This window comes from Leuciscus leuciscus (genome assembly GCF_965113295.1).
Source record: "Leuciscus leuciscus genome assembly, chromosome: 25".
In the NCBI taxonomy this organism is placed as follows: Eukaryota; Metazoa; Chordata; class Actinopteri; order Cypriniformes; family Leuciscidae; genus Leuciscus; species Leuciscus leuciscus.
In genome coordinates, this window is record NC_138724.1 from 27,290,164 (window position 1) to 27,312,725 (window position 22,562).

The 22,562-nt window shown below is 38.3% G+C and overlaps 2 protein-coding genes across 2 annotated transcripts; one reads left to right on the forward strand and one right to left on the reverse strand.

Annotated features, from left to right (window-relative positions):
- The first annotated feature begins 1,008 nt into the window (after positions 1–1,008).
- On the forward strand, positions 1,009–18,830 carry morc2 (MORC family CW-type zinc finger 2). The gene is made up of 27 exons (XM_082160115.1): positions 1,009–1,172; positions 2,267–2,439; positions 2,971–3,024; positions 3,810–3,844; positions 3,953–4,021; positions 4,126–4,216; positions 4,310–4,418; positions 4,499–4,658; positions 4,751–4,862; positions 7,736–7,861; positions 7,983–8,062; positions 9,873–9,955; positions 10,104–10,189; positions 10,375–10,515; positions 11,372–11,526; positions 11,631–11,759; positions 13,090–13,195; positions 13,283–13,415; positions 13,497–13,583; positions 14,256–14,537; positions 14,632–14,916; positions 14,987–15,050; positions 15,133–15,271; positions 17,275–17,451; positions 17,543–17,636; positions 17,720–17,908; positions 18,078–18,830. Exons 2-27 carry the CDS (start codon positions 2,372–2,374, stop codon positions 18,144–18,146), a joined length of 3,123 nt encoding a protein of 1,040 aa, XP_082016241.1. The 5' UTR covers positions 1,009–1,172; positions 2,267–2,371; the 3' UTR covers positions 18,147–18,830.
- A 147-nt stretch (positions 18,831–18,977) lies between these two features.
- On the reverse strand, positions 18,978–21,599 carry LOC309490838 (uncharacterized protein). Its single transcript, XM_082160116.1, has 2 exons — positions 20,698–21,599; positions 18,978–19,709 (listed from the first exon to the last, which is right to left on the reverse strand). The coding sequence occupies exons 1-2, from the start codon at positions 21,561–21,563 to the stop codon at positions 19,631–19,633; spliced, it is 945 nt and encodes a 314-aa protein (XP_082016242.1). The 5' UTR covers positions 21,564–21,599; the 3' UTR covers positions 18,978–19,630.
- Positions 21,600–22,562: the final 963 nt, after the last annotated feature.

Sequence of the window (22,562 nt, forward strand, 5' to 3'; positions counted from 1 at the left end):
TATAAACGCGCTTTAGAGATTAAAAAAACAAAAAAACATTACTGGTGTGCATCTTAAGACAAAACAATGGCACTTGCATATTTTAGAAGATGTAAGTGCAAGTTGTTTTCAGTTAAAACAGCACAAACATGCATTTTAATATGGGACTATACTATAATAATAAATCTGTGAAACCAGACATATAAGATTAATCATAGGCATATTAAATGTTGCAAATTAAACTGTGCCTTTAAATGTAATATTAAAAGGTTGTAGTTAACCATTTTATTTTGTAAAGGCAAAAATAATAATAGTGCATATATTTGATATTGATATCAAAAATACAAACACGACCTATTCTCCAAAGCACGCCCATAATGCAAAAGGAAGAACGCGTTTTCTTATTGGCTAAAAAGTGCGCGTCGCACATTTTTTTGTTGTTGCGGTTTACAGAGACAAGCACTGTCATAGACAGCCAGGTGTGATTTCTTACCCATTTATGGGTAAAACACATTAAAAAGCAATGCATACGGCGCTTTGAAATCACTATATGTTTGAAGTGATCAAACAGCTTGTTTTATGTTCAGAAAACACGGCAGACATTTTGTCTCCTTCGTCCATTACATACAACTTTCATCATCAGCATCCCCTTTTTACCAGACACGATTGTCTACAAAGCCTACACGTTTTACACCTTTAAACAGAAAAATATATGCATTAGTAAAACCAACGTATCTAACCAAACGCGACTGAATTCATGCTAACCTGTATTTTAATATCACATAAAAGTTGTCTTATCGTGATTACCTTTTATATGATTTTAAAACCAATCGCAGAAGACCAGCTTATCGATTAGTCGTGTTGTGCTTTAGCATGATTTCCCTCCCCGCGTTTTTCCATACCACATTCCTTCATGGACCAGCAAAGTTACTTCCTGCTTTACGTTGAATGACGGCGACTTCGACTAATCAGACGCGACTAATGAGCCAGCGAGGAGTGTGATTGGCTGAGCGTCGCGAGGAGGGCGGGGCAAGCTGTCTCCGTGCTCGTGTGTGTTGTTCGAGGGAAAGCGCTTGCTGGAGCGATTCGAGGCCTTGCATCTACTTTCTATGAACGAAAAAGGAATAAACACGTTTTGTTTCGTAGTTTTCCTCATGCAGCAGGCAGAAATCGTTGGATAAAAAGAAACGGAGGTAGAAGAGTGGTTAAATGGTTTGCATTATTGAAATCACATTTACTGCTTGTGTTACTGTACAAAGGCTGTTGGTTTTTGTAAATGAAGACGGTTGTTTCTGGCCAGGCCGCAGTTATTTGACCAGTTCGTCTGTGCATGCTTTATTGTGTGAGCCAGGAGTTAAATTTGATTGATTTAGATGCTGATTTGAGTGTTTGGCGAATGAAAGTGTTAGCAGTTGAGTCTCTGCTGTTGCATGGATCTCAAGGGCCTTGGCAGCATGTGATGGCCTCGCGTGTGTTTCTGTGTGAATTTAATCAGTTCAAGGACAGACAGTAAAAACCCCACTCATGAGCTCACCTGTCTGGGTCATTATTTAGCCCAGGAGGGGGGGAAATATGCATTTTAAATCATTTTAAAGCAAAAGTCTGTAAAGGTTCAAAAAATGCATCATGGATGCTAAAGGAAAGGGTATCATTTTGGTTTGGTACATCATTTGCTGTTCGTATAATTGGCAAAAAAAAGTGTATGACTAAACCTTTAATATGACTAGATGGAAAAAGCACACAGAATGGCAAATGCTAGCCTATAGTTTTGTATGTTTTCAACAAGTACTAATACTTCTCTCAAATTTTAGGTTATTCTCGCAAAAACATACTACTTTGCACAGTATGCATACCACATACTGCAAAAATATGCAAAAGTATGCAACTACATTTGCCAGAATGCAGTATACAACATAACACTGCGTGGAATCCCACAATGCAACGCACTTGAATCCCATAGGAATGCATTGCAAATATATTGTCATCCCATAGTCAAGACTTTTACAGTTGAAATCGAACTAAAAGTGCAATTTAATATTATTAATTTCCAAAGAAATTATATCACTGGATGCAACATAACAGTAACGAAGCACATTACTGTTTGAAACATATCACCCATTGTTGTCACCATTTAAAAAAAGTTTAAATCCCATAGATCCCATTAAACAGTGTTAATATTCCTTTTTGAACAGTCTTTTCCAATGAGTTTGTAAACAGGTCATACATCACAATTTTGCGTTGGATGGCTAGTTTGTACTGACAATGCTTGTTTTTGTTTGTTTTCTAGGTGTTGAACAATCACACATGATTCTCATGAAATGGGAAGAATGTAGAGACGAGACGTGAATACAATCAGCTAGTTTTCTTTTTTAATTTGTTTTATTTTGAGACGATGGCCTACACAAATTATAGCTCGCTAAACCGAGCTCAGCTCACCTTTGAATATCTGCACACAAACTCGTAAGTATCAATTTGAGTTGGCGGTACAGATTTTCTTGCAAGCAACAAAACAAAAGATGACGTGAAACCTTGTTCTCCATCGGACTGCTAAAAGCTTGTGCGCCCTGACTCAGCCAATCAGATTGGAACTTGTGATTCTCAAAAGCGGTCATTTTTGAGTGCCGACATGCATTGCATGGTCCGTGAACAGTCAGTAGGATCCTGCTTCTACCCTCCGTAAAGCAGTTTGCAATGACAACACACCCAGAAATTATTTATTGTTTCAGTGGAAGTTACTGTAGCATTGATGAGCAAAGTAATGCGCCCATTATTAATGGGATTGCAAACGATGTATGTTTTTGTGAACTGGAGGCCAAAGAACAATTTGAATGGGGATGTTGCTCTGTTTAGACATGTATAACAATGTTCTAATAATGTATGAATTATATTTTGACAAATACTTGGGTATTTATCGCCATAAAGGACAAAAGTAACAGTGGCCATGAAAAAGGTAATTTCTTTTGTGTTTATCGATTCTATTATTGCCAACAGGACAACCCATGAGTTTCTTTTTGGAGCTTTGGCTGAACTAGTGGACAACTCAAGGTACAAACACAATTTAGTTTTTAAAAATAAATATTTCTGACACTAAGGCGCTGTTTTCACCTGGTATTAAGATGAGTTTTGGTCGATCGGATCACAAGTGGATGACACTAAATACAGTTGTTAACGTTTTGAGCTTGTCCACTTTCCACCACTTCCAGAGGGAGTTGAAAACGCATTCGACCGGATTGCTTTCGTAGTGTAAACACTCATGTGGACGAATGTGTTCAAACAGCCACAGAAGACCGTCTTCTCTCCGTCTACTGATCTAATGAGTGACATTATGAGAAGAGATCGAGCCAGACGGAATTTCAACTTTATCGGCTGGAGACCCAAGTTTGGTTTGAAGATGAAAAACATACCAAGCGCAATGTTCTCTCACCATTCCTGATTTCTAACACACACTCACAGCGTTCGGCTGGTCTTGTGTCTGTCAGAGCAGAAACTAAAGCTGATGCTCTCCGTGTGTGTTTCCGTTGTTTCCAGTCGTGTTCATATGTAAATTGCACGAGCTTATTTCATCCATTAGATCGAAAGATCGGAAAAAAACCATACATTTACCCGCTCACAGACCCTCCCCTTGAAGAAATCAGGACAGAAGTGATTGAAAGTGGACAAAAGAGACTGATTAAAACACCAGGTGTAAACTTGAGTGTGTCTCCCTCGTCTACTTGTGATCTTATCAACCAAAACTTACTGGCATCTTAATACTAGCTGTAAAAAGAGCTTCTATCATCAAAAAGATTTGCACTGTTGAAGTGAACATCCACTCCATTTCTTTTCTACAGAGACGCCAATGCCACACGGATAGACATCTACACAGGTTAGATACAGTGGTTTTAACTAAGTTGTAGAAATAAATGTCAACATTGGCTAAAATCTGTAGTATAACAAAATAGATTGTTAATATTCATTTGTTACCACCAATCAGAGAAGAGACCAGATCTGAGAGGCGGGTTTATGCTGTGTTTTCTTGACGATGGCACTGGAATGGACCCCAGTGAGTAAAGCAAAGAAAACCAAACCCTTCATACCACAAAATGCATGCATTTTCACTCGAGATCTCATACACAACAGTGATGACAACAGAACTGTTTTGAATAGGTGAAGCCACTCATGTCATCCAGTTCGGCAAATCGAGCAAACGTTTCCCAGAGTCTACTCACATCGGCCAGTATGGAAACGGATTAAAGTCGTAAGTATCGTTACGCTTTTCTTGGAAGCCGATGAACTGCCATTATCTCGTTATTTATGTTTTTTTTATGTACGTCCTCCTGGTCTCTTTTAGGGGTTCCATGCGTATAGGGAAGGACTTCATTCTTTTCACCAAAAAAGACGACAAATTAACGTGTTTGTTTTTGTCGCGTACGTTTCATGAAGAAGAGGGTCTGGATGAGGTAAGAAGCTGATGGATACACAAACGCTCAGTCTAAGCGAAGAGCTTTTCGCTCTAAATGCTTTTGGCCTGTTCTCGTAGGTGATTGTCCCATTACCCAGTTGGGACGTGAAGACCCAGCAGCCTCTGACTCAAGACACTGAGAAGTACGCTACTGAGACTGAACTCATCTTTAAGTATTCTCCTTTTAAGAACGAAGAGCAGCTATTTCGGCAGTTCAAGAAGATCGAAGGACCCAGCGGTTGGTTTTTACAGCACTTTGTCTGAAATGAAGGCCGGTTAATCAGATTGTGTCTGGTGAGGCCGTTAAATCTGAGTATTGTGTGTTCGTAGGTACGCTGGTTGTAGTTTATAATTTGAAGTTGATGGATAACCGAGAGCCGGAGCTGGATGTGGAGACGGACCACCAGGACATTATGATGGCCGGGACGCCCGTAGAGGGAGTGTGAGTGCATTCGCTAATTTTCATAACCAGGGTTTTCTAATCCTGTCCAATTTCTACAGATCTTAGCAACAACTCTTAAGTAGGGCTGTGCGATTAATCATAAATGATTTTCGATTTTGGATATGGAAACATATTAAACGATCATTGTGGCGTTGCTGCATATGCCGTCCAGCGCACCTTCCTTCACAGCGGTGTGCTTTTATTTCCTCCCTAAAAGTCCAAACTTAAAGTCCCCCTTTGGTTAAAATCAAGTTTTTAATGTTGTTTATATGTCTATATGGTGTTTTTAATATGCTTCAAGACAAACCATGTGCAAATTCATAAGTCGACACCATTGCTGAGTATTTTCTCCTTAAAACTGCAGTGAACCAAAGACAGTCTCAAAAACACGGTTTGAAATCGCTGGTGTTTCTGATGTCATAAACTACCTTGTAACCAATCAGATCACCGTGTGGATCTCAGTGAGTGGAGGCGGGGCTAATTTGCATATTCATAGAACCGCGTATACTAAATGAGGCAAGGGCGTAGAGTTACATTCAAGCTATTTTAAGGCATCAAGGAAAAAAACGTTGAAAAATGTCATTTTGGTGATGAAAGATGAGTTTTAAGGGATAAACTTATTGACTACAGAGGGACTTTAACATCCAAATCAGCCAAATAAGTGAGTGTTGTAAAATGCAGTCTACTGTTGCTAAACTGCGGGACGTGTTTGAAAGAACAGTTTATTGGATCCGTCCATTTGCTCTTTAAGTGACAGCAGACTTATTCCCGGTACACAATGTATGATTTTGGGCTGTCCCAGATTAGAGATGACCAATCGTGGCGATTTCTTTAGTCGTGGCTCCTAAACGGTGGTCCTCCGTCGTTCAGTGAGAGAGGTTCAAAGCTGGCCGTTGTCACACTCTCTCGACCAAAGATAGCCTGCGATTATTTTCTGACACTGTCATAAATTTATCATGATCATCTCACAGTGTGTTTGCTGCTACGACCTACGTCTACTGACTAGCCAATAGAAATGCAACATGAAATGGCGTATTGATCAACGCGACATGGCGCTAAAACTTAAAACTACTTTTGCCATTTGCGAGATCGTCCTCTCTTCCCTAGCCATGACCACGTCCATATTCTCCTCTTTCTCTTCCTCCTCTTTTTTCCAGTGTACATAAAAACCACAATTGCCAAATTGCGATTCATCTTGCTCTATTTGTTCACCACTAGCGAATGCTGATGCCGCTTTATTCTTCTGTACTAACTTGTGTTGTAGCCTAAGGTTCAATAGGCTACGGAGATTCAATTACAGATTCAATTCGGAGATTCAATTAGACTGTACGACATGGATGTAATAAACTTGGGTACTCATACAGTCTACATACTGTACATGTGGTACCCAAGTTTATTAGATCCATGTCGTACAGTGTAATTTGTAATGATCTTATAGGATTGCTGAAATTGGCAAATCTTTAGCAGCCACAATATGTCTTTAATGATAATCAAACAACAAATGACGAAGGGAAATCACTCACTGATCTTGCCTGAATAACTTAAGTAGATTTAATAAGGATTAATTTATATTTAATGTATGCAGCAGTGTTATTTTACATTTGATTATTCGATTTTCTTTTGTAGGCTATTACTTATCTGAATACCACTGTTAGTACATCTTCCTGAAAACTTAAAACACTTCCTTTTATTTAATTCATATTTTCATTCTGCTCTACTTATTTGTCCGTTTTGTTTGTAATTCGTTTCTTTGTTCTTATTGTATTGCTAACTGTTTACTTGTCATATGTAATTGCTTTGAGGACCTTTTTCTTACATTAGTTAACCTATTATTAATTTCGATAATAGTGAAATTTCACTGATATTTTAAAAGACTCGTATTTTGAAATAAGACTTTGATCATATCATCACCCACCAATAATAATGTTAAATAATTGTGATTTTTGCCATAATCAAGCAGCACTAACTCGAAGCACACTTAAACCAGCTAGTCAAGATCTTCAGGATTTCTAGAAACTTCCAGACAGGTGTGAGCTAAACTCTACAGAAAGTTGGCCCTCCGGGAGCAGGATTTGTCATAAACTGACTGATATAGAGTGGTGTAGGCATGACATCACTTTGTAGGCCAAAACGCAGAAGCGAGTTGCATTTTAGCAAGTCAATGGGTTTTTAGAATGGGATTTTGGTTAAATGGCTGAAATAAGGTTTGTGATGAACACAAGCTCAAGACACTTTCACGTTTTATTCTACGACATAAACTACATGATTTTTTTGAAGCTGTTACGTGTCTTGAAAAAGGCGCTAGGTTGCTAACAAGTGGCTAAATGAGACTACAGAGGCTGTCGAGGAGATTAAACACCGAACAAGTAAACTCAGTCCGCTTTTACAGCATTGTTATGCTTATAATTGTGCTCTTATAAACTATTTCAACTCAAACGTTCATGGAAAATGTTTTTAGATAAAAACTGAAAGAGTTGTCGGAGGCTTAGTGTGACGTTGAAGTCGTGGGACCGTGATGTAGTTCGTTAATAGCCTACCTTTAGCTTTTGACCTCAGGCGACTGCATTTAAGCTTCAAAATTCATAAAAGTTGTGTTCATCTGTGATAATTATCTTGATGGACAAAACGTGCAAGTATCATAAGCTTTTGTTGATCACAGCGCATGTTTTTAGCGATAATCCAAAAGCCTATGGCTAAATCCTATTGGGTTTTTCTCGAGGGAACCAGCGTGATGCTAACCGCCGATTGGCCTACAAAGTGACGTCACACCTGCACTACTCTGTTTCTCTTGAGCTGGCATACAGTGTGGGTTTTTAACATGTTAATGTAATGTTGGATGTTTATGCTGAATGTACATTTGTTGTCATAAACAGAAAGCCAGAGAGGAGGTCCTTCCGTGCGTATGCTGCTGTCCTGTACATCGACCCCAGGATGAGGATCTTCATTCAGGGTCACAAAGTCCGAACCAAGCGATTGTCCTGTTGCTTGTATAACCCTAGGTAAACATGAAAAAATACCAGCTTCACACATATCAAACCTCTTCATGTTGTGAAAAAGTACTGAAAAAGTGTTGGCAAAAACAATCCCAAATACAGAACAGCCTGTCCTTTTGACTTCCAGGATGTACAAATACACGTCGACGCGCTTTAAAACCCGTGCGGAGCAGGAGGTCAAGAAGGCAGATCACCTCTCGAAACTCGGTGAGTTTAGCCCTAGCCTACACAAACGGCTCAAACTGGACTAGCATCGCTGGTGGGTGTTAAGGGAAGTTGACTTTCGGCTTTGTGGGTTATGATAGCATTTCCTCTATCTGACCGTTTCTGCTTTTATGCTCCACAAATACTGAACGATGAGTGTTGACATATGTAGATGCTTGCTTTAAAAGCACACAGGAAATGGGCATGTTTGTAAAGGCATCATCTCATCTCACACTTCCTTTGATTAAAGATTCGAACAGATGAGGAAATGTAAATGGGTTTTAGACTAGATTCTTAGTGAAATTAGACATTGTGCTGTACAATCAAATCACTTATGTCTCTGTCCCAGGTCTTCTTCTTTTGTCTTTTCTTGTATAATGATTTATGTAGTGTGTGTATATATAGGGCTGGGACGGTGGTAATGGACCAACCACCGGCGGTGGTTAGGAGGTGTTTTTTATGTGTATGTGTGTGTATATATATATATATATATATACCTAACCTGAGAATAAACAAAATAAGGTAGAAGGTGTTTAAAATTACGCGCCAGAAAACTATATATATATATATATATATATATACACACACACACACACACACACATATACATACATATACAGCTCTGGAAAAAATTAAGAGACCACTGCAAAATTATCAGTTTCTCTGGTTTTACTATTTATAGGGATGTGTTTGGGTAAAATTAACAATTTTGCTTGATTCTATAAACTCCTGACAACATTTCTCCCAAATTCCAAATAAATATATTGTCATTTAGAGCATTTATTTGCAGAAAACGACAACTGGTCAAAATAACACAAAAGATGCAGTGTTGTCAGACCTCGAATAATGGAAAGAAAATAATTTCATATTAATTTTTAAACAACACAATACTAATGTTGGGTGACTTTATGCCACTCCTGGTGCAAAGATTCAAGCAGCTCGGCTTTGTTTGATGGCTTGTGACCGTCCATCTTCCTCTTGATCACATTCCAGAGGTTTTCAATGGGGTTCATATCATACTTGATATGAAACAAAGTCTCACCTTTCAAATTTGGTAATTTTTTTAAACGAAATTTAAACAATAAATACCGTTTTGTGGCTCTTTAATGTGTCTGACAGATCGCTGTAGAGCCTCAGTTAAAGCTGCTCGTGAACCGATCATCTATTCCTTCTAGTTCATTTATAGCATCAAACAAACATGAATGAACATAAGAAATGTTGTTTTAACTGCGGGAAGACGTCAGTACACTTCAAATCCTCCAACGTTAATCTACTAACTCTCCTGGCTGCTTTGTCGGACAAAAATGGCGGATTCGGTGGATGGCGGATTATGATTGGTCAGATCGCCTGTCAATCAACTACTCTACTCCAATTCATTTTTTAAATTTAATCATTTACATTTACACATGCAATATAGTGCATTATTCTCAAGCTGTTTTATCGATATCTTTCCACAGTTGAAACACTGGTTGAGAGATGTTAAACATACCAATCAATCATCTCTTCTTCTGCGCTTTTTACTGGTAGCAAACAGCGTTGCATTGCTGATTTTAATTAATTGGAGAGCGAGCAAAGACGGTGCTTAGTTTGAAGACGGAGAGAGAGGGGGAGGAGGGGCTCTTTGCTCGTTCTCTCTCTCAGTTAACATGCGCAGCTGTCATCAACATCACTCATAAATCACAATAACTGATCAAATAAGGCTTTGGCGGGACTAAAAAAATAGTTTTGGCAGCTGGCAAAAAAATTTAAATGTAGGAAAAACACTATAAATAAATGGCACTTGACATGTGCGTATGTTTCACTTCCTCTCTAGCTGAGGAGAAGGCGCGGGAGTCCGAGAGTAAAGCTCGTGCCCTGGAGTTAAAGCTTGGTGATGACCTATCCAAAGAAGCCAGAGTAAGACACAGACCCAGAACAGAACTCTGGACTATTTATCAATTTTGATCTATTTATTAAACAAATTTGAATTTAGACGCTCATAAATTGCACTTATGAGTTTGTCGTATATGCAGGTTTTTAATAAATTTGTTTCATATGATTTCAGGCCGCACTCAGAAAGGCGCAGGATTCGGCTGTGGCGTTACGTGCCGAAGCTACTAGAAAACAAGCCATCCATGCATCCAAACAAAAGTAACACACACCCATCCACTCCTACAAATACACTATGACCTCTTAAAGATGTTTTATAGCTATCGCATTTGACTTTAGTCTAATATAGCCTCATATCCTTGAAAACACACTTGTTGACAATTGTCAAGATTTATTTGTATAACGCTCACAAAACACAGTTTCAAATCAGCGTTTTGTCATTTCAGAGCTTTGAAAGAACCCAAGGAGCTGAACTTTATATTTGGCGTGAACATCGAGAGGCGAGACCAGGATGGTATGTTCGTCTATAACTGCAGCCGTCTTATTAAGATGTACGAGAAGACGGGACCACAGCTGGAGGGAGGAATGTGAGTGAAAATCACACACAGATATTATACATTATGCATTATACAAGCTGATGTGTAACAGTTAGGGATGCACCGATAGGATTTTTTTGGGGGCCGATACCGATTTTAACAAACAATTATTGGCCGATTTCGATATTTGTCACTTGCTCTCTTATTTGAACTTTTGTCATTAAAATAGATAAGTGTTTTCATCATGTTTTAAATCAGCAAAGTAAAAAAAATAAACATGCATTACGTTGCATCATCAAATAATTTCTAAACATGGATTGGATCCATTTAACGTTCAGCAGGCCAACATAAATACAACAGAGCAAAGATACATATGAAATAAACAGTGCTTTTAAGTAGGTTTAATAGTTTTTTTAGGTACAGAAATAAAGTAAACAAATGTAAAATAACACTGCATATTTTTCACTGTATAAATTAAATACATATATTATTAACACATTGAGACGTAGCTAAATTCTACTGTACAACAGTAATATATTTCTGTCACAATTACTTTAAGTAAAACTTTTATTTTGACGGGTTGCAGTGAATACCTTCGAGTTTCACAGGGCCCTATACATATTAATCCTTATGATAAGTTACAAAAGTTATTTAGTCAAGAGTAGTGAGCGAATTATTAATATTATTATATCTTTTTTTTTTTTATCTTTATTTGTCTTTTGTTAATTGATTAACATTAAAACTCAGACAGCAATTGTTATATTGACCTTTTTCATGCTATAGCCGACATGCCGATGGTTGTAAATTTTTATCAAAAATCGACGGCCAATACATCGGTGCATCTCTAGTAACAATAGCATTAACAGTGTGAATGACCGCTGTGTGTGTGTGTGTGTGTGTGTATCAGGGCCTGTGGAGGTGTTGTAGGAGTGGTGGATGTTCCCTATCTAGTGCTCGAGCCAACACACAACAAGCAGGACTTTGCAGACGCTAAAGAATACAGACACTTACTGAGGGCCATGGGAGAATATCTCGCCCAGTACTGGAAGGACATCGGTATAGGTCAGTCTATGTGTTTGTCTTCTTTTTGATGATAACTAACATGCGCAGGCATTTTTTTTTTTATTTGTATAAATTTAACATGAATTAAATGTTTCCCTCAACAGCTCAGAAGGGTATAGTGAAATTCTGGGATGAATTTGGCTATTTGTCGGCCAACTGGAACGCCGTCCCATCAAATGAAATTCGATTTCGCCGACGGAGAGCCATGGAGATACCGGTCACCATCCAGTGTGGTACGAACATAAACTCACTCTCAGCACTTCACAAGCTTCCTTTAACATGCCAGAAACACATTTATATCCTAAAAACATATTTTGCATTTACTGATTTGATTATTAAAGTATTAAGCTTTTGTGCGATGTGAATGTTGCCTCTAATTGTGACACTTGTTACTGGTGTATTTTTATTAATTATTATATACTAAGCAATTAGACTCTTAAACAAAATTTCTAGACTTCATTGAAGGCGGAACTTGACCCTTATCTAGAGACCAGAGTCATGTGGGTAGGTTATTATGACTTGGGCAGGTAAAAAAACACCTAAAATACCCAAGCATTCACATAGCAGTGCCCTAAGAAACAACCAGAACACCCTAGAACATGCATCCTCAGATAGCGGACCGCTGGCTAGGTTTAACCGGACACATTAGCATAATTTTACCGTTTTCTACAGTTTATAGTAATCAGCTTATTACTCAGTTTATCAGCTACGGTAATTATAAATCATAAATCAGTTTATGGTAATTATGTTTTTGCTGCTATATCCTCTAATATTGATATATAGAGCCAAATGTGCTTGATTCAAGCCCTTTATGTTCCATGTGTAACACGAAGTTGAGATGTTGTTTCCCAGAGAGACAAAAACAATATGTGGTGTCGGAGGAAAAGATCCACGAGAGACGAGAGATGGCGTATTTTCCCCGGGTTTAATCAAATAATTTAATAAAAACATCACACTCATCTGCGTACATGGGGATTGAGTGAGGAAAAAGCAGACAAATAGACATTCAACTCTGGTCACAAATAGAACTGGAAATAAAATAAAGTGTAGAGCGGTTATCTCTTCTCCTGCTCACCTTTCACATCTATTACAGACACACTCTCTACACACATGCACAGTTCTCATTGTACCGTTGAGTGACTCAAGTGACGCGCTGCTTCTCTCCAGCTAAAGACATAAAGCACCACATTTAATAGCTGCAATGACGTGGTTATTTTAACATTAGATTAATTATTTTGCTAAACACTGCAGAAAACAAGAATGTAGCAAATACAGTTACTTTTATTGTGTAAATTCTCAGACTCTCTGCTTTGGCTCGGAGGGCCCAATATCCTCATCTTTGACTATTTGAGGATAGGGCTTTTTTTTTGTAGGTTTTGAGTTTAGGATTTTTTTTTTTCTTCTACTAAGTACTACTGATGCTCAGATGAAAATGTGTAACTATTGCAAAAAAGCATTGTCTGGACCTCCACTCGGAAGAAAATATAGAGCCTGGGCCTCTTGGAACTTTACTTGAATACCCCCATAAAATCTAATTTCTTAATTGTTTTCATCTTCCTGTAGATAAGTGTTTGAAATGGCGGACGTTGCCGTTTCAGATGGATGCTGTGGACAAACGGTACCCAGACAGCTGGGTGTGTCTCATGAACCCGGACGGAACCCAGGACAGGTTGGGAAACTGGACACCAGAAGCATGTCTAACCATTTAAGACTGTGTTTTTCTTATTGTTTTGTTTTGTTTGTTCTGTTCTGTTAGGTGTGATGCGTCTGAGCAGAAGCAGAATTTGCCCGTCGGCGTTTTGAAAAAAGACATCAAGTCGACAGAGGACAAACAGAAAGACCTGTCAGATAAAATCCGTCAGCAGCAGGAGAAACTGGAGTCCCTGCAGGTCTGTCTGTCACCTCAGCTCTCTTCTGAGCTTTGCTGTGTCTGTTTTGGTTAAATTTATGCTTTATTTCTCCTAATTCAGAAAACCACAACAATAAAATCAGCAGCAGATATAAAACGGCTGCCTCTAGATGTCAGTACAAAATCTACAGAAGAGCGCACGCCTCAGGTACAGTATGTGTGTATCTAGATGTTTGTGGATGAATCGCACACAAAAAAGTTATATTTCAGCCCAAATTATTTTTTACATCTGCAACGCAGTTAAGCACATTTTCTGGCCAAATGTAGCTGGACATTTTTCATTGTACTTACTGATTTTTTTTACCATGATTTATAGTATATATATAAATAAACTGTATGGAAGCTTGTTTCTGCCACAGAATAAAACATTTTCAAAAGATAATTGCTACTTTTTATCTCACAATTCTGACTTTATTTCTCAGAATTGTGAGTTATAAAGTTGCAATTGTGTTATAAAGTCAGAATTGCGAGTTATAAAGTCAGAATTGTGAGATCTAAACTCGCAATTCTGACTTTTTTCTCTCGTTATTGCGAGTTTGTATCTCACAATTTTGACTTTATAACACAATTGCAACTTTATATCACGCAATTCTGATAAAAAATCAGAATTGCGAGATAAAAAGTTGCAATTACCTTTTTTTATTCTGTGGCGGAAACAAGCTTCCATATAACTGGGAATATGCTTAACTGTCATAAAATAAAGATCCTTAAAATAGGCATTATTTTTTTTTTTTAAGATAAAGGGTTCATTTGACCTGGATATGTTTTTGATAGGTTTCAAGCTATTTATTGTTCTCTCTATTTTGTTGAACCCTTATAGCCGACCCGCTCATCCCAGCGAGCAGCACCCCGCCCACGTTCACCACCTCTCCCTGCAGTGGTCAGAAAAGCTGTCAGTCAACCGCAGATTACAAAAACTCCTCCCCCTAAACCAACGCCTCCTTCACGACCCACGCGGACCCCACCAGCACCTACACCCAAAGCGAAGCAGTCACCTGCAGCGAAGGCAACAAAACCCGCCCCCAAACCTGTTGCCCCGCCCCCAACTCCACCCACAAAAACGCCAGCTCGCAGAGGTGCCATGCAGAGCCGCACTGCTACAGTAAGTCGACTCAAAAACACATACATAAACTCAAACTTTAAATATCTTGTGTGTTCACATTGTGCTTAAAAATATCGCAACTATTTTATGCTAGCCATCGTCCGCCAAGACTGCTGGCAAACAAACTCCACCCAGCAAGAAAGGAAACATAAAGAAGGGTAGAGTCCAAGAAGAGGAAGATGACGAGGAGGAAGAAGAAAGTGAAGAGGAGGAGGAAGAAGAGGAGGATGAAGAAGACAGTGCGTCAGAAGAGGATGAACCTCAACCCAAAAAATCTAAGATGGCGGCGGCTGTTCAGGCTCGAGGGAAAACTGCAGTGGAAAAAAAACCAGTAGCAGTCGCAGCAGCACCAGTACCAGTCAAACAGACCAACACTGAGGTACAGAATCACATCACACCGCTTAATTCACACTCAATACAGCTTTAATTCATCTCAATTTCTCTCGTAGGTTATCACGAATAGCACTAATGAAGATCTGAAGAAAGATGCGACAAAAAATAATGCACAGAAAGGTAATATATGTACATCATTTCGGATTGTAAAGAGATGCGTGGAATTGTGTGGTCGAGATCTAATCAATGGTGTGTGTTGTAGATAAAGGCATGCAGGTGGAGGCAAAGGTGAACGGCGAGTGGTTCACGGGTCGTGTAACCGCAGTAGAGACGGGAAAGGACAATGTACGCTGGAAAGTCAAGTTCGACTACGTTCCCATGAACACTCCAAGAGACCGCTGGTACATGCACAATCATACACTAATCAATATTTACCACATGTATGACATGCTACACGAAAGGGCCAGATTTACTAAACAGGGCAAATTAATGTGAGAAGGCAGTCCCAAAAAGGGTGAACACATGCTTTTTCAAGTGTTAAATATGCCAGTTAATATACCACAGCAAACCATGTTGCATAAAGCATGTTGCGTGACTTATTTAAATAGTCTCCTCCCATAAATGTTGTGTCTGAAAGGGAAACTCTTAGGGGTTGCACAGACTAGTCAACTTTAATGCTCTGCCATGGCGTTTTTAAACTTGGCGTCGACTAGTCGCTGATCATGGCCTATAGAGGGCGCAACAGGATAAGAAATCTTTGAAGTTCACTTTTACACTCAGTTTGCAACAGTTAAAATGACAAATACATGCATACTCAGAGCGCTCCACAAGATATGTTTGATTATACCATCTAGATGTTCAATTTATAAGGTGAATGCATGTTTTAAACAGCTTATTGTACACGCATGTTAATCACTGTCCTAAACTAATGCGCTGCTGCATTGTAACGCACACACATACAGACAGTAGCGCGCTCATCACGTGAAGATTGCACACACAATCATTCAGTTGCGCTGAAATATATTCTAAACTTTCTTCTGTGATTTATCAATGAAAAAACGTAAAAACTGAAAAGTTCTAGCATGTATTTCTTAGTAACTAAAACCCACAGCTTCACTAATAGTAGAGAGACGCTGCAAATTAATTCACACACTATCGCTCTATCTCTCACTAATGCTTTCATATAAATGTAATCTTTACTGTGCTACTTAATCTGTATCTGATTTATATAATGACCAAAGCTGATAAAGTAAGCTGTTATGTAGGAGTGCTGTGTCATATCGCCATAGCTGTGCACAAGGCAACCCGCGTTCAAGTCTCAGCTCGAGGTTCAGGCTTATTTGTTCATCAATGACGTCATCAGCGACTGGACGCCTTGACTTTATTCACATAAATGTCGGCTTAAAAAAACGTTCAACCCCTAGAAACTCCTACAAATTAGTGTTGTCAAAATTATTGATATTTCAATACGTATCAATACTGAAATATCTGAAACGATTCCGATGGCAAACTGACACACCCGCCTCCTCTCACTCACTCCTTTTATTCGCTCAGGTTGAATAGTTTTGTTACAGGGCCTGAATTTTGGTGCGGGGTTGCTGGTATTATGTCTATTTATTTATTTTTATTTAATTTTTTATAATTATTGTTATAATTTTTTCTCTTAACCTTTTGACCGTCTGTAAAGCACTTTGGATCAACAAACGTTGTGGTAATGTTGTGCTCTATAAATAAATTGACTTGACTTGACTTGGTATTGCACATAATTTTACACCACTGATCTATATAAGTGCCGTGCACATAAAGTCGCCTTTCATAAATGTTTTGTGAGTACCAAATTTAGTTATTTTTGTGGTTTAACAGTGCTTAAATATTCAAATACGCACAAAGTATTCAAAATATCTGTCTTCTGTAGTATTTCTTACCCGAATGCAACTGTTAGACCCACCTCTAACTTAAAGCCATGTTTCATTTGTCTCTATTCTATTGTATTTATTTGTGCTATCGTTTCCAATTTTCTTTTTTTTCTGTTTAAATTTACTGTGCAAATTTTGTTGAAAATTTCAAATAAAGTCTCCATGTGCCATGTGAAAGCAATTGCTACAAAATTACCCAAATTATTAAAAAACAAAATGAGATGATAATACAAAGTATATTTTTAGAATTAAAAAAATCTATAGCCAGGTTTCCATCCAAGATTTTTTTTGGCGAAAAAAGGTTTATCGCATCAAAATGTTTACCTATATGGCTGATGGAAATGCTAATTATCAATGTTTTTATTTTATTTTTTGCATTTTTACCTCAAACCCCCGTTAATTTCCGACCCTGCTTCTTTTTCATCGCAACTTTAAAATTCGAATTGCTTTTGCACATCAAATGTTCATTTGTGTTTGTTTGTTTTCAGGGTGTTTAAGGGCAGCGATGATGTCCGTCTTATGCGTCCAGCCTCTCCAGAGTCACGAAGTCCAGACACCAATCAGGGTCCAGCGCGGTCTGTAACTCCGCCCACCGCTGCTGAGCCTGACACGACTCAGAGTGGGCCGAGCAGAGAGACCACAGAAGGCCTGGTGACCATGATGAGGTGTGTTTGTGGTTTTGATTCTGTTAATGATGTGTTTTTTTTTTTTGTGTGTGTGTTTTTCATCCCTACATTCATGGTCTGTTTTGCGCAGGACGTTTATACGGTATTTTTTCCCTCCGGATTTCCGAATCCCTAAAGATTCTGTGAACACTATGAGCGCAGAGGACCTTGTGGCCTTTCCCATCGTGAGTACAGACCGTTATCGTTGAGATATTTATAACAAGGCTAAATGATTTGAGTGCTTAAATAAGTGTCTTGTGCATTGCAGAAAGAGTATTTCCAGCAGTATGAGGCCGGACTCCAGAGTCTGTGTAATTCCTACCAGACGCGGGCCGAGTCTCGGGCACGAGCCGTGGAGGAGAAGAGCAGCGGGGCAGAAGCCAAACTACGCGAATCTGAAGAGAAACTCCGCAAACTCAGAACCAACATCGTCGCTCTTCTGCAGAAAGTCCAGGAGGTCTGAAACGCGCACACACACACTCTCACACATAATAATATCCATTTTGCTATTTGTTTTGATTTTGTGGACTGTTGTCAGGGAAATGAGAATAATGAGCTGTTTAGATTCATCAATGGGAAAGAATGTTTGGAATTTCCTTAGTTCATGTGTGTATTTTGTCCCGCAGGACATTGAGATCAGCAGTGACGATGAGCTGGACGCCTACATTGAAGATTTGGTCACAAAGGGAGAGTGAAACCCTGCATCTCCTCTGTTTTACCTTCATTTTCACTCTCTACATTTGTGTTTCATGCATACTAAGAGTTCTAGCGGAAGACTGGAGATGATTGCTGGTCGGCCACATATTCATCCCTATATACTGTGACAGAACTCTGTAATGCAGCAAAAGCCTCATTGTCAACTTCAACGAAATTTTCGGTTCGAAACGCCACTCAGGCCATCAGCAGCTGCAAGTGATGAGAGATCCAGATGCTTTCAACCTGCAGTTTCACAACTTTGTTTGATTTAAATCTACATTGAGGTTTTGAGTTCATGTTGGCTGTTTTTTAGGGTCCCAGTATTGTAAAGCTTCATTCTCAAACCAGTTTTATGGAAGAGTCCTCAGCTGTTCTCACAGCTCGCATTGATCCTTTCAAAACAGTTCGACATTTTGAGTCTGAAAATGGGCTTTAACTTGCGGCTTTGTGATCCGTATTGTCTCAAGTTTGAGTTACTTCCTGATTCGGTTTCCATTTATTTGGATGTGATGTTCAGTTCGTGTTGTTTTATTTTTAACCTTCCAGTTTCCGTTTTTTGGAATAAACACTGATCTGACGCTGTTAACCTCTTCAGTTACAGTATTTAGTCTTCATCTTTATATCTGAGAATATTTTTTAAAAAGTTTTATTAAAACAGTCCAATAAAGTTTAGGATGCACATTTTTGGTCTAATGTTTCTGTTTGTGTGGAAAAAAACAACAACTTTATGGTCTTGACTTGTAACCTCAGTTTAGTTTATTAATTTGATTAATACATTCCATAATTAATTGAAATGAAGGAAAAAAAAGTATTAAATATACATGCTTGGCTTTAAGATGTAACGGTTGCATTTTGCATAGCTGCTAGTACAGTGTAAATATATTGAACATAAATGCTGAAATTAAATGTGATGACGTCTATTCTTTGATATATATATATAAAGGTATGGATAATTGTTTTTATTTTTTTTTCTGTAAACAAGAGGTCAATTATTCACAGAAATTGTACCGTTCCAAATTGAAAAATTAATATAGTTCCCTGGAGTTTTTTTGTAGGGGTGTAGTTTCAGGAATATTTAGTTAAGTGAAAAATGTAATTGACAACCTTTATATTAAATTCCAAACTATATTTTTTCTCAATTCAAAATGGCGCGCTTTTCTCCAGCAGCCGAAATACGCAAGGACTTACCAGGAATGCTGTACATTCATGAGGTAACCTTACTTCACAACTTAGTGTTTCATTAACCAATGAAATGTAAAAAATAGTAACAGTAAGAATATAACTTTAAGGGACATGTTACCCACAGCTAAGTTTGGAGGGGGAAATCTTTGCAAGACATGAGCATACTTAAGACAATATTGTGAAAGTACGTGAAATTTGGCATTATAGATCATGAAGCCAAACCTATATTATTTTAATATTAGCTGCTCTGTTGTAATGGCTCGGATCATTTCAGGGTTTGAGCAGAGAGAGTCTTCAGTGTTCATGTGTCTCTGGAACTCTGTGTGATGCTGAGAATTCTCTCTCCTCCCTTCTCGGGTTTCACATGGCCAGAGTCCACCCTGTTTCAAAACACACACACACACACACACACACACACACACACAGACGCATTGATGTAAGGTTGCACACAGCTTGATGATTAAATTATTAATAACACTGACAAAGGAAATGTTTGATGGATTAGTTAATGTGTTATGTGACTTCAGCTGTGTGAGGTTGATTCATACAGCGGGGTTAAAAAGTCTGAGACCATATTGAAAAACGTTCCCCCCTCATTTCAACCTGAAAATAAAGATTTAGGATTTTGGGGGGAAACTTGATTTGGAAAAAAAAAAAGTGCTACAAATATTTTCATTAGTAGGCCTAGCCTAGTCTCAGATTTTTTTTACCCTACCCAGCCAACACAGAGCGTTCCCACAATTTTGTTTTTAAAAGTTCTGTAAATGTTAGTAAATGTTTATTTATTTATTTTTTAAGATTTACGAATTTCAATTGTATAGTAAAATGCCATCAAACTGAATTGAATAATCCTAAGGCTACATATTATTAATATTATGGATTAATCATTTTGAATGAGTAAAAAAAAAAGAAAGCTTAATGAAAGAAATTGTGTAAATCTTAATGGAACAACGGATGGACCATTTAGTTTGTTATTCGTATTGATACATTTAAACACTTTTTAAAATATATATAATATAATTATTAATAATTATTAACTGAAATGGCCCATTCCCTTGTTCCATTAAGATTTCTATGAAATGTTTTATTAAGCTCTAGTTTCTTTCTCTTTTAAAAGTCGTAATCCATAATATAAATAATATAAGGATTTTATTTTTTATTTTTTTTTATTTTTTTGAGTGTGTTGTTAGTACATTAACTTTATTAGGATACATATAATATTTGTTAAAAGTTATCAAGCATTTTAGATTGTAAAATAGTAGCCCTACAGAGGCTTACAGTTGGCATTGCTATTAGGCTACAATATTTTTTACAGATGTGTGTGCATGGATTTGAACATTTTACATTAGGTAACAAACAAAAAAAAACCTTGTCGTTCTTCTCTTGAATATTTTACTCCACACTGAGTCCCAGACGGCCGCGCGCAAAGACGGACTACCCCAAATATACAGCGCGGGCGTGCTGAGCGCGTTCATTCGCGCCATGATCGCGAAAAGATTCGTGGCTTCATTTTTGAACCTCAGCCCGTTCTTAGTCACATATTTTACCGAGATGTTCACAAAAGACGGAGCCCACAAGATGAGAAAACAAATGACCACATAAACGATGATGCGCAGCGACTCTTTCTTGCTCTCCTTGTCGCTGCTGGGCTTCTCTCGGCTGAGCTGATGCCTCGCGATCATGTACAATTTGATGGTCATTAACACTTTGATGGCCACGATCACCTGTAGGACAATGACCCCAAACGCGTTCATTTGCGCAGCAAAAGCAACAGGCACGACACTTTGAACAGTAAGAATTGAATATGTGTAAATCCAACAGAGCGCGCAAACGCCAATCACAACCCCGCGCGTGATGTAACGCTTGTAGAAGAAGGGGTGACACACAGCAAAGTATCTGTCAAACTGAGCAAACACAAATGTCAACACGTTCACCCCTAGAAATGACGGTAAAATGTAATAAGTGCCGTTTCGGGACGGGTAACCCTCCTGGACGTCGAAGAGGCCGAGGTAGAAGACAGAGCCGCCGGTTAACGTGTCACTGATGCTGGTGTTTAACATGAAGATGAAGCGGTTCTGGGAGCGAAGGGCTCTGGTGCTCATGATGCCGACGACCACTGACCCTGCCAGGAGAGACGAACATGTGGCGAACAGGATATGAAAAATAAATATCAAATAATCTTCAGGACGCGAAAAGTCGACAGAGAGTGGAACGGTTAGGTTAAAGGTGAGCATTGTAATGAGCCTTTAGTAGATGGAAGACACTGGTCCTGATTAAAGGGTGTTTAAGTAGATGAGGCTCAATCCCATGAGACTGAAATTCGACTAAGATGAATGATTCCGATAATGTCTCATGGGAATAGTCTGCACTAGAGATTTTTTATTTGCTTGGTGTCAGAGACCCTTGCTGTGATTGATGGGAGAGATGTTGGGCCTGCAATAAGATCTCTGCTTAATATTTTGAAACACAATAGTTTAGTAGCCTATATATAAGCTTTTTCATAAAATGGTAAAAATATGTGATATTATTTTTAAAAAGCGGCAGTCTGGGCCCCAAAAAATGGCAAACACTTTAACCCTTTGCATAGAGGTCAGTGGACAGCTGAAAAAGCATTTTATTCAAGAGTTTTGATGGCATAGTTGCACATCAACCTCTACGGTGGACACTAGTGCATCATACTTTACACTGTCACCAAGCGCAAAGCTGTTGTATGTGGATTTCTTCTCTCCAAACCAAGATGGCCGACGGCCAGTCAGAAATGGCAAAGTTGCTCTGGAATATCAATCCATTCCTTCTATCAGAAGACTTTTTTGCAGGTAAAAAAAATGAAGTAACATCTAAAGAATCATGTCATTGTTAAATTTTCCAACTATTGATTTTAGATTTAGAGGAAATTCTGATTAATCATCCACTTAATTGGACATCATGCATCATATTTCAGCTACAATTCTGTGACGTTGATTCTTGAAAATACTTCATCTGCAGTTACTTTTTGGCTCTAAATAAATGCATGTGTTATTAGAATGTAATTTGCAGTTACATAAAAAAATGTATGTGATTATGTAATGCACATTACTTTTAATGTATTACATTACTCATTACATCTTAAAAGTAATCTGATTACATTGTGGTGGATTTTACAGGACCAGAGATGATGAATGAAGACCCGGAGTCGAGAGATGCAATCAACTGAAGAACATTTTACAGAAGATAGTTTGCAGTTTCATCAGCAG